At 67.9% G+C, this 11,799-nt stretch overlaps 1 protein-coding gene across 3 annotated transcripts in view; it reads left to right on the top strand.

The window, feature by feature from the left end:
• The window catches only part of SPPL2B (signal peptide peptidase like 2B), an 18,109-nt gene extending 8,411 nt beyond the window's left edge, over nt 1-9,698 (top strand). The window contains exons 5-15 of one of the 3 annotated variants that reach the window (XM_046637975.1): nt 297-436; nt 709-851; nt 1,061-1,157; nt 1,955-2,071; nt 3,720-3,801; nt 4,576-4,650; nt 4,779-4,841; nt 4,922-5,021; nt 5,414-5,491; nt 5,830-5,990; nt 7,200-9,698. In XM_046637975.1, the coding sequence (XP_046493931.1) occupies nt 297-436; nt 709-851; nt 1,061-1,157; nt 1,955-2,071; nt 3,720-3,801; nt 4,576-4,650; nt 4,779-4,841; nt 4,922-5,021; nt 5,414-5,491; nt 5,830-5,990; nt 7,200-7,388 (1,245 nt within the window). In that variant the 3' untranslated portion in view covers nt 7,389-9,698. Of the gene's footprint in view, nt 1-296; nt 437-708; nt 852-1,060; nt 1,158-1,954; nt 2,072-3,719; nt 3,802-4,575; nt 4,651-4,778; nt 4,842-4,921; nt 5,022-5,413; nt 5,492-5,829; nt 6,058-7,199 lie in introns of all 3 variants that reach the window. The other 2 variants (XM_046637976.1, XM_046637977.1) reach the window with 2 other exon arrangements.
• The last annotated feature ends 2,101 nt before the right edge of the window (nt 9,699-11,799 follow it).

Here is an 11,799-nt window from a genome sequence, read left to right as displayed (position 1 = left end):
ACACACACAGATACACACACACACACAGATACACACACACACACACACACACGTGTCTAGCTCTAGGCCCTCTGTCCCCACAGGTGTGGGCCCCTCGCCTGCCCTCGAAGCTCGCTCCGTCAGAGCCAATGTCTGGGGTCGGGTGTGGCGGGTGAAGCGGGGTGGGGGGCAGGGGCCCCCGGGACAGGCTCTCCCGGCGCCCTGCTCCCCGAGTGGGCCGGCCTTGGCTCTCTGCGGGGGGCGAGGGGCAGGGGATGGCGGCCCCAGCCTTGAGCTCCGTGTCTCCTCCGAGGCAGACGTTCGGCCGCGCGGTGCGGGCGGCGCTGTACGCCCCCAAGGAGCCCATGCTGGATTACAACATGGTCATCATCTTCATCATGGCCGTCGGCACCGTCGCCCTCGGCGGCTACTGGGCCGGGAGCCGGGACGTCAAAAGGTGAGTGTCCGCCAGGTTGCGTGCACGCGCATGGGGCAGACGGGTGCCCTAACTTGGATGTGGCCCTAACACCGGGACGTGAGGACATGACAGTCCGCCCGGAGGAGGGGTGTCCCCACGCCCGTTGGCGGGCGGCCGACGGGGCAGCTGATGTGCTGTCACGTCCTGGCCAGCGGCCCCTCGGCCTGTGCTGCCCCTGTGCAGGGCCGCCCCGGCCCCGGGAGGTCTGCCGGCCAGCTGGGCCTCCCCGGGCCCCGTCTGTGTCTCTCCAGGAGGTACATGAAGCACAAGCGGGACGACGGGCTGGAGAAGCAGGAGGACGAGGCAGTGGACGTGACGCCCGTCATGATCTGCGTCTTCGTGGTCATGTGCTGCTCCATGCTCGTGCTGCTCTACTACTTTTATGACAAGCTCGGTGCGTCCCGGCCGCCCACAGAGTCCCCGCGAGGGCCAGTCTGGGGGGCAAGTGGGGGCTGCCGTGGCCGGCGCCCAGGCTGGGGCTTGGGCCTGGAGCCGTCCCCTCCCTGTGCTTGGCGTGGGTCACCCCGCCCAGGGGAATGACCGTGGGGAGCCCTCCTCGGGGGCAGAGACCGTGGCGGCCCCCTCACCGCCCGTCCCCCACAGTCTATGTCATCATCGGGATTTTCTGCCTGGCCTCCTCCACCGGCCTCTACAGCTGCCTGGCGCCGCTGGTCCAGAGGCTGCCCTTCTGCCAGTGCAGGTGAGCCCCGGGCGGCCCCTCGCCGTGGCCCCGTCTCCTCACCCGTCCGCTTCTGTCTCCTGTGTCCTGGCTCCTGAGGTCCCAGCTCTGCTTCCGTGGTGCCGAGCGCCTCTGCACTCTCCTGGCCCCCAGCCATCTGGCACAGCGAGGGCATGCAGCAGGCGCTCACTCAGTGCTGGCTGGCGCCCAAGGCCTCAGAGTGGGGGGCAGTGCGGGAGCGGGCGCTGGTTCTCAGGCCTCTCTCCCCACGTCCCGTTCCTGGTCGGGGCCAGTGGGGATGCAGGGGCTGAAGTGGGTGCTGGGGACGCATGTGGGTCCCAGGCGGGGGCGGCAGGGCGGGGCCATGTGGTTAGATGCGCTGACGGTCCAGGCCCAGAAGGTTCCGTGTTGCCGGGCTGGCCTGGTTCTTACAGTGTAGAGGATCACGTGCTGAAGGGTTTTGACCAGGTGACACATGTTCAGAAAGCTCAGTTCTGGGCGGGAGGCCTCGTGGGGTGCCCTTCGAGGGTGAGGGGGCGGGCAGAAAGGACACAGCGCTGGGCCGAAGCCTCCCGGGGGCTTCCAGGGGCAGGACTGGCTTGGCGACTGGCCAGAGTCCACTGGCCCCTGAGCGCCTGCCCCGTGCAGCGCGGCTCTGCCTTTGGGGGCCTCCCTTCTAGAAATGCAGGAAGAGGTGAGGGGATGGTGAGCGGCAGGGTGGGGGGCGGCCCCGCAGAGCAGAGCCCCAGGGGGCTGAGGGCTGTGAGGTCAGAGGTCATGGGGTGGCGAGGGCCTGCTGACGGCCGCCCCGCCCGCAGGGTCCCCGACAACAGCCTGCCCTACCTCCACAAGCGCCCCCAGGTGCGCCTGCTGCTCCTGGCGCTGCTCTGCCTGGCCGCCAGCGTGGTGTGGGGAGTCTTCCGGAACGAGGACCAGTGAGTGCACCCGGGCCCCGGCAGGCGGGCGGGCTGTCCTCAGATGCTCCCGGCGCTGGAGCCGTGACTTCCCGAGGCCGTTCGGGGGCACCTGGAGCTGGTCCAGCTCCCGGTCATGAAAAGCCTCTTCAGTTCTCTGGCCGCCGTGGCCGCAGGCGTCCAGGTGCTGCCCGGGCTCAGCTGGCGGCCGCCGAGCATGGCCACCCTGCCTGCCGCCCGCGTCAGGTTTCACTCGGTCTGTCCGGCTGCCACGCGAGCTGTGATTAGAATCTGGATACGAGATGCCACGCAGCCTCCTAGCCCGGCGCCCTGGGCGCGGCCTCCAGGCCGGCGTCGTGGGCCCAGGCGGGGGCCTGGCGCCGCTGGTCCCCGCTGCTCCCGTCGGGGCGCCTGCCCTCCAGGCCGGCCGCGGGGTGTGCTCAGTGGCACCCCGCCTGGACGGCGCTGCTCCGAGCGCTCACTTCCCCGCGGCGCGGCTGCGCTGGGCCAAGGACAGAGCGGGGCTGTTCCCGCCTGCTGCCGCCGTATCGCTGACACCATCTGGTGCTCCCGGAGCCTCTCCAGAGGCAGTTAACGCTCTCGGCTGCGCCGCCGCCTGGAGCCACAACAGATTTAACTGGCAGAAGGGAAACGGGGAAATATTTTCAGTTCTCTGTACACAAAGAGAAGGCAACGTGTGAGAGTCAGATCCGAGCCAGCAGGCCCGCTCCGTCCTCGCAACTGGCGCAGGCGCTGTTCCCGCCGCGTCTGGGCGCCCACCCGGCCGCCCGCGGGCCTTCCCATTGCTCCTTGCAACACTGCCGGCCGGGAGACCCTCCATCCCATGTCGGGCGAGGGATGAGCAATAGGGGCAGCAGAGCCCGTCCAGGCCGTGGGAGGCGGTGGGAACCAAGGACGGAGCCGGGGGCGGGGGCAGCGGGGCCTGTCACTGCACGAGCCCCGAGGCCAAGGGCAGGAGGGCCCAGGGCAGGGGTCTCGTTTCTCAGCCGCCCTTCTGTCGAGCCAGGTGTCTCTTAGAGCCTTGACTAGAGCTCTAAGAGTGAGCAAGTGTGATTTGCAAATTCAGAAACTCGGCCCTGCGCTGGGACACCTGCCTCGCGGGCTCAGTGTGGATGTCTGTGGGGAGGCGGTCTGCACCCCCACTTCCTCCTCTGCCCTGTGTTCCCACGGGACCGTCCTCAGGGCCTGCCCCCGGCTGCCCCGGCCCCAATGTCCCATGGGCCGAGAGGTTCTGTGTGGAACCGGGCTGGGCATGGGTTTAATTTTTCCAAATCATTTGAGAAATATTTTTGGAAGTTTGAATCCAGCAGATGTGCGATCCTCCCCCCTGACGCCCCGGGCCTTGCGTCGTCCGGTGACCTGCGTGTGACAGCTGCCACGGCAGAGGGACAGGGACCCCAGCGTGTGTCTGCTTCTCTCTGGCCTTGAGGCCTCGGGGTGGAGGGGTCAGTTCGGCCCTGCTCCCACGTCCGCTCTCCCCGCCCGTCCTGACGCCACGAGGACCCCCTGCAGGCCTCGGGGTTGCATGGCTCAGGCTGGCGCAAGACGGCCCTGACCGCGTGGGGGCTGCGGCAGCCGAGGAGGGAGGGAGGCGGCGGGTTGTGGCTCCTGGAGCCCCTGCCTGCCGGTGACCTGCTCTGCCTTGCAGGTGGGCCTGGATCCTTCAGGACGCGCTGGGCATTGCCTTCTGCCTCTACACGTTGAAAACCATCCGCCTCCCCACGTTCAAGGTGAGGCCAGGGGCAGGCAGTGCTGGCCAAGGGAGCCCGCAGATGTGGGTGCTGGGTGCGGTGGCCTGTGTCCCAAGGGCCCTTTCGTGTCAGCCAGTCCTCGAGCGGCTCCAGGCCTGACTGACCCTGGCTCTGCCCGGCCTTCCCGCTCCGAGCGTGGCCCTCCGTGGGTGGCGTGGTCTTTGCCAGCCTGCCCTTCCGCCACCTCCCTGGTGATGAGGCTGAAGGGTCAGCTGCAGTGTGGCTGCTGCGCTGGCAACCACTTGGCCAGGCCCCTTACTAGAGCCCGGGTGCTGCAGGGTGGTCTCCGGCCTGGGGACAGCGCGGGGCTGGGACTGAGTTCTTGCTGGAGGAGGGGACAGAGAGAGGAAGACCGGAGGAAGTTGGAGGGAGGTGGGGTGCAGATGCACACGGCTGGGACCCGAGTGTGCAATCAAGGTCCTCGGTCAGGGGACCCCCATAGGAGTTACTTGGAAATACACGGGGAAGCGGGAGGGGCTCGTTCCCCGCGCGGCCGCAGCCGGACCGGTCACTCCTGCGAAACCCGGGAAGGCTGACCTCTGCTGTCCCGAGCCGCGGCTGCGCTGGCCTGGCTCCCGGGCGCCTTCCCGGCCTCTTGCCCGAGGGGCTGGCTGGCTGTGCTGGCTCTCCTGCGCATGTCCAGCCGTCTGTCCCGTGTGTGCCTGGCGGGGGTGGGGGCGGGGTCGGGGTCGGGGTCGGGGCCGGGGCCGGGGGCGGGGCCGGGCAGGCGGCCCTCAGCACGTCCTCCCGCAGGCCTGCACGCTGCTGCTGCTCGTGCTGTTCGTCTATGACGTCTTCTTCGTGTTCATCACGCCCTTCCTGACCAAGGTGGGGTCCCCGCGGCCCCGCAACCCCTGCCCCCAGCCCTGTGCCCCGCGCCCCCTTCACCCGTGTCCCCGCCCTGTGCCCCCCGAACCCCTGGGCCCCGCCCCCTCTGACGCAGCCCCTGTCGCCAGAGCGGGAACAGCATCATGGTGGAGGTGGCCACCGGGCCCTCGGACTCGGCCACCCACGAGAAGGTACGCGGTGGCTGGGGCCGCGGTGCTGCCCGGGGGAGTGGGGCTGGCGGGTCCTGGACGTGCCTCCTCGCTCTCCGCAGCTCCCCATGGTCTTGAAGGTGCCCAGACTGAACGCCTCCCCGCTGGCCCTGTGTGACCGGCCCTTCTCCCTCCTGGGCTTCGGGGACATCCTGGTCCCAGGTACCGTGCCGGGGGCGGCCCAGGTGTCCCTGGCAGCGTCGGGCCAGAGAGGCAGCGGGTAGGGAGGGACGGTGGGTGGTGTATGGTCAGGGTGGGCCCCGGGGACAGCACTGCCCAGGGCGGAGTGTGGCCTCGCCCGCCGACTGCCCCAGGGTCCACCCACAGTGGGACCCCCCGGCCCTCTGCCCCACCAGGCGGCCTCCGAGCTGTGGGTTTGTGCGCGTCCACTGCCCTGGTTGCCCCCCTCGAGTCTTGGGGGCATCGTCCCGGTGGGCAGGGGGCTCCTCCGGGAAGCAGTGACAGCCGCTGGACGGGATGGCGCCCAGCACCCGTCCCCCCCACGGGCGCACCCGGTCCCCAGCAGGCGCTCTGGCCACGTCCTCTGTCCCCAGGGCTGCTCGTGGCCTACTGCCACAGGTTCGACATCCAGGTGCAGTCCTCCAGGGTCTACTTCGTGGCCTGCACCATCGGTGAGTCTGCGCACCCTCGCGCCCAGGGCCCTGGTCCCCGTCCCCTTCCTCCACGGGCTCACGGGGCCCTTGCCCCGTCCTGTCTCCTGGCTGACTCCTGCCTTGCACGCCTCGTGCCCGGGGGAGCGTGTGTCTGGAAGACGCCGGAAGGGCCCATGCTCGTCCGGAAGCTCCGGCTCCCGCTGGCCGGCCCCCGTGTGCCGCGTTGGTGGCGCTTTCTGCCCGTGTGGTTCCCAGAGCTGTGCTGTGTCTGTCCCTGCCCCCAGCATCCCTGCGGAGGCGGGTGGGGGGCCTGGGGTCCAGGCCGCGGTAACGTGCTGCCATCTCCGTCCTTCCAGCCTACGGCGTCGGCCTCCTGGTGACGTTCATGGCGCTGGCGCTCATGCAGCGCGGCCAGCCTGCCCTCCTCTACCTGGTGCCCTGCACGCTCGTCACCAGCGGCGCGCTGGCCCTCTGGCGCCGGGAGCTGGGCATGTTCTGGACTGGCAGCGGCTTTGCGGTGAATACCAGTTTGCTATGACTGTCTGCGAGAAATAATAACCTAATAAGCCCTAACTAGAGTTAAAGTTGAGTAAGAGCTCCTAGTTTTACCACTAAACCCCGCAGCCCCTGTCCCGCGGTCAGTGTTTCCGGGTTGCCAGAAGGTTTTGCTCTGGGAGCCGTGCTTGTGTAGCTCTGGCGGCTCTGAGCCGTCCCCGTGGAGGGGACAAGCTTGTGGCTGTCGCGCCAGGCGTGACTTGAGGATGGTGCTCGTAGCCCCTCTTCCTGAAGGTGCTGATCCCCGGGGACAGTGACGCCCCGTTCCATTAGACACCCACTTCCGCCATTGAGAACGCAGTGCCAGGTGTGGGGGGCCACCCAGCCCTCCTGCCGGGGTGAGAGCTGTCCCGGCTCACGCTGGACCAGCTGTGTGAACGGTGACAGCTGGGAGAGCTCGCTGCGGGGACCGGGCAGCCGTGGCGTCCCCAATGGGGCACCGGGGAGGGGCTCCCGGTCGTGGGGTTTGCTGCTGCAGTTTGAGGCAGGAGGGCAGTGGGACACAGGACCTCTGAACATAACATCCAGTGTCCCTAACTCTGGGGACACTGCTCTCTCCAGTATCTGCAGAAGGGGCGCCTTCTCGTGAGTCACCCCCAGGGCTCAGAGGCGGTCCCATCAGGATGGGGGACTCGAAGCCACTCTGGCGTCCTTGTAAACCGCCCGCGTGAACGCAGGCTTCCCCGCATGTGACATGCCCCTGGTTGGCAGGGGCCCTCGACTGGGGCTGTGGTGTTCCATGTCCTGTTCTTGAGGAGTGTGGGAACGGTGGGAGGGAGCCGGGCTCCGGGGCTCAGCCGGTTAACTACCCCGGTGGTGGCCTTTGGCGCTCGCCGACCGCCAAGCCGAGCCCTCTCCCAGACCCTCGGGGAAGGCCTCCTGGGTTCAGTGCCCGCCGTCCTCAAAGGGTCTGAGTCCCCGAGGGCCTTGGCTCTGCCACAGAGTGAACGGGTTAGTTCTGGAAGGTTCGGGAGGGAGGAAGATGCCCAGAGATGTCAGAGGCAGGGTTTCTGCCTTGGGCCTCCCTCCTGTGGCCCATCCCCCAGGAAGGGGCTCCTGTTGGCCTGGGGCCTGACCCTTTGGGGACAGCGGCCCATCTGCCAGCCCCCCGCCCCGCAGCTGCTAGCCAGCCTTGTCCTGCCCCTCACCATTGGCCTTTCTCCTCTTGCAGAAGGACCTACCTCAGCCTCCATGGGCGCCAGCCCCGGCCGCCAACCCGCAGCCTCCAAAAGCCTCGGCCGCCCTCTCCCAGCCGCCTCCAGGTGAAGATGCGCCCGAGTGCCCTGTGCCCGCAGAGCAGCCCCCCGAGCTGTCCACGCCTGAGGAGATGCGGCCCGGAGCCTCCGAACCCACAGCTTGACAGGTGCTGCGGCCCAGGAGAGGTGGCCTGGACCTGGCCCTCGCTGCCTTCCCCGTGCCGAGGGGTCCCCGAGACCGGGCGCCCGCCCCGCCCCCAACTTGGTGCTCTGGTCTGGCCGATGCTCGATGCTCACGTCAGGGTGGGGGCCTCTCGGCTCCTGCTCCCGCTCCCCCTCCCCACCCAGCCCGCCACACTCCACCCCCTCCAGTCCTGCTCCAAGCTCCGTGCCTGCTGCCAGGCCCTCTGGCCGGCTGAGGCCCCGCTGGGTGGCCCCCCAGCCCCGTAGTCGTCCCGTCAGTTTCCCTCTGGTGGTGGCTCGGCAAGGGCAGGCCGTCCCCCCGCCCTGCGGCTGCAGACCCGCCCCATCTGGTGCTCCCTGTGCGCCCCTCTCTCTGGGCTCCCTCCGATGCCACAGCCTGTCCTGGGCAGGAGCGCTCAGGCCAGGTCCCCAGGGAGGCAGAGTGCCCAGCAGAGGCCCTTTCTGCAGGCCGGCTGGGCCAGAGGCTGAGAACGCCACCGCCCCGAGCCTCGGACTCTGGCTGGCGTGGGTTCCGGACGCCCGTCTGGTTGGTGGGGCCGTGAGGAGGGGCTGCCACCGAGGGCTTCGAACGGGCCATCAGCGGTCACTTGCTCCCGGCAGGCCACGCCCTCCCCCCCAATCAGCCCCACGCTGGACTCCGCCACATTTTAATAAACGGCCACGACTTTTTGAAATTCCGATAGTGTCGCCTCTTGGGGTGCGAGTCTCGCAGACTGACCTTTGTGGGGCCCAGGTGGGCTCCAGGCCAGGTGGACGGCCCTTGGGGTCCGCATGGAGGCCCCCCGGCAGCCCTTGAGGTTGGCTCTGTCTGACACGTCGGCCCCTCCTTCCCTTCCGGCTCAGAGGGCATCGCCCACGCCCGGCACCGGCGTCTGCACGTTCTCCACCCCCCACCCCGTCCCCTGCACGCCGCTCACCAGCCTCCAGCCACGACACAGGCCAGACAAGCGCACTTTTCATTTAAACCACCGACGAGCTTCTGGGACGCGGGAGAACATTCTGGAACTGGCATTTTGTCATCTACCTCACCCACAGGGTTCTCTGAACCTCACGACATAGATGCCGCCATCAAACTGGCCGCGGTCTGGTGGCCTGCACGCCCCAGCCTGGCACCAGGGTCCAGTGACCTGGGGCTGCTGACCTCCAGGGCCACCTGTGGCTCCGGGGCCCTGCCCTCCCATCCACGAGGCCCCCGGACTCCAGTTCAGAAGATGCTTCACCGACAAGAAGGGACGGCACGGACCTCTGGCCTCGTGGTCCCCACTCCATCTCCCGGACAGTGGGCGCGGGTCAAAGCAGGTCCGCTCTGCAAACGCCAGCACTGGGCAGAGACTCCCGCAGCCCAGCAGCCACGCTGCTCGAGGGAGCGATGCTTACTCCAAAACCGGAGCCGGCTTCCTCCTGTTTCCCCGTGTTTCTCAACAGGAATGGGTGGCCCAGCCCAGGGGGAGCAGCTGGCCCCAAGGCGCCCCCAGGACCTGGGACGCAGCCGTGGGCGGGCAGCTTGGGCAGGGGGCCCGGGTGGACCCCTTCTGCCCAGGGGACTGCGCCCTCCCCAAAGCCATTTTGTCCGTCGATGTCAGAGCGGGAGCCTCTCTCTTTTCTGTTCCGGAAATTTGACAAACGCCACGGAACTCAGAGGCAGACGTTAGCTCCCGACGTTGCCGTTAGCGGTTTCCGCCTCGCTCCGGTTGGAACCTCACAGTTAAACACGCTTTGCATACTTCAGCCTCGGCCTCTGCCGACTCCTCCGTGGCGCCCGAGAGGCTTCCTCCCACAGGAGGGACCCCCGCCTGGAGGACCGCGGCTGCCGCGGAGCTTCTGCTACGACATGGCTAGTCGTGGTGTCACAGCATCCTCACCGAGGGCGGAGAGGGCGGAAGGAAGCTCAGAGGTGACTGCGTTGTCCCCTGTGTGCGGCCCAGGGGAGTGGCCAGCGTGGTGAGCCCAGTGGTCAGGCTTCACTGACCCCACTGTCCTCGGCGGGAGGGCGCGTCTGGAGGCCACGCGGCTCGCAGGGGCAGCTGAGGTCCAAGCAGAGCCACGGCCGCTCCCCCAGGCCACGCTGCTCGAGCGCCACCGTCCCCTCCTCTCTGGCAGAGACCCCAGCCCACAGGAGACCATCGGAAACCAGGACGCAGCCGCCCACGGGGCTCAGGGCAGATGTCGCGAAGCCCCCTCTAAGCCAGCAGGGGAGGGATGGTTGAACCCCTGAGAGCCGGTTCTAGAGTATTGAAAATCGCGGGCTATAAAATTTTTATTTTTCTCTTACCGGTGCGCCAGTGAGCTTTTCTCCCGGGAGCGCCTCTCCCTGCCTGCCCGTGAGGGCGTCTCTGCCCTGGGACACAGCTTGGAGGCACCTGCCGCCCCGTGCTGCGGGACCCTCCTGGGTCAGGGCCCCGGCTGTCCTCCAGCCTTTGTGAGGGGGCAGGGCCCGGCGGGGTCCCGGGGGAGGGCGCCTCACGTGCTGGTGCTGGGGTGACACTGCTGTGTCCCTGCCCCATGGGGGCCCCGGCTCAGCGTCTTGTGTTTAAGCCACAGAGTGGAAGCTTCTGTAGGGACTGTCATTTTCTTTTCCTAAGCAGACCAGAGCTTACGTATTTCTCATCCACTCATCCGTTCATCCACTCACTTGTCCATTCAGCCAGTCTTCGTCGAGGGCTGCTGTGTGCCTGGCCCTCCGCTCGGGCCCAGGGATGCGCCTGTGAGGCTCAGACCCCGCTCTCTGCCCCAGGCTGGGGAGGAAGGACAGGACACGGGTCAGCGCAGGAAAGGCCCCCAGTTCTGTCTTGAGGGGCAGGTATCCGGGAAGGCTGCCTGGAGGCGGTGACTGACGGCCAGCCCAAGGGACGCAGGAGGGCTTGTTCAGGGCCAGTGGAGAGGGCGGGGTTAGCCAGCCACACGAGAAAGACGCCGGGAGGATGTCACCACAAGGTGAGGCTGCCCTGGGGGAGAGAGGAGGGTGGCCCCCAGGGCTCCCAGGCTCCCCCTACAGCTGTCCTGGCTCAAAGCAGGATGCACACACCTCCCTGGGACTCACCTGCAGCCGATGAGGGAAGGGCCTGCAGGAGGCCGCGGTGGGAAGAGCCCGGGTCTGGAGCCAGGTGACCGGGGGCCTGTCACTATCCTCGGGCTGCAGCCACCTCCTCTGCCAGAAGGGGTCCCAGCTGCCTCTGCAGGGTTGTCTGGAGGGCCAGAGAGGACGCTGGAGTCCCTGCACGTGCTCGATGAACGGGGCCGCCGCAGGCAGCTGGGCCCCGCGGGATTGCTCCCCCTCTGGCGCCAGGCTTGGCTCCCAGTCACTCGCAGCGCCTCCCACGAAAGCACATGGCCACTTAGGCCGCAAAGATGTTGCCACTGAGGTGGTCGAACGGCTGGTCTCTGAGGGCAGTTCAAAGAACGTCCACTGTCCTGGGCAGAAGCTGGTTCTACGAGAGCATGCAGTGTCCCCCCCACCCCCCTGGCACGGAGGGACCAGGCAGGAGGGGACAGCCGGGTGCTGGCGGGGCCGTGGCAGGAGTGTCAAATCGGAGGCCAAGCCCCCCTCCCCCAGCCTGACCGTGAGAAACACGGGACAGGAGCCCCACAGAGGGGCGTCCTGCCACACTCCTGCCCGGTCCCCCTCACGCCAGCCCAGGGCATCAGGAGCATCTGAGGACATCCCAGCCCAGAGGAGCCAGGAGACGGGATGCCCGAGTGTCACATGGGGTCCTGATGGGGTCCCGCAACAGAGGACATCAGGGGAAACTGAGGCAATCTGAGGAAAGTGTGGGTACTAGTTAACAAGGACGTCTCGATATTCGTTCATTCATTGTGACCACGAGCCACACTGACGTAAGCTGTCAAGGATGGGGGGACAGCCCACCCGGCGCCCCCGGAGCTCGGTACATCTGCACAGGTTCTCTGTAAATGTACGACTGTGCTACAATCTGAAGTGAATTTTAAAATCGTGTCATTACTCATACACACCCCTCCCCACGTGGGCCTCCTGGAAACCCTGCTGAGCATCGGCTTCCGCCCCCTCTGTCCTGGCTCACCTGCCCAGGCCGTGCCCTCTCCACCTGGGTGCGGGGTCCCATCCACAGCAGCCTGAGGTTCAGGACCATGCCCCCTCCCCCAGGGGCTCCCGTGCACCGCGGGGTCTCCTCGTGGAGCTGAGAGCGCAGTGGGGCGGGTCTCTGAGCGCAGAGGAGGGGCGCACCTGGGGGCGGGCAGGGGGCAGGGGGAGCTGGGGCGGCTGATGTCTCAGGCGGGGGCGGGGGCGGCGGAGGATGGTGGCGCTCCTGCGCCGGGGACCCAGGTGAGGTGGGGGAGGAGACCCCGGTGGAGGGAGGAGGAGGGCGGCGCCCCCGGGCCAGGGGACCCCGGTGG

Source organism: Equus quagga, chromosome 14 (genome assembly GCF_021613505.1).
Source record: "Equus quagga isolate Etosha38 chromosome 14, UCLA_HA_Equagga_1.0, whole genome shotgun sequence".
NCBI lineage: Eukaryota > Metazoa > Chordata > Mammalia > Perissodactyla > Equidae > Equus > Equus quagga.
Note: the sequence above shows the minus strand (reverse complement) of the source record. Positions and strands in the feature narration are given on the sequence as shown.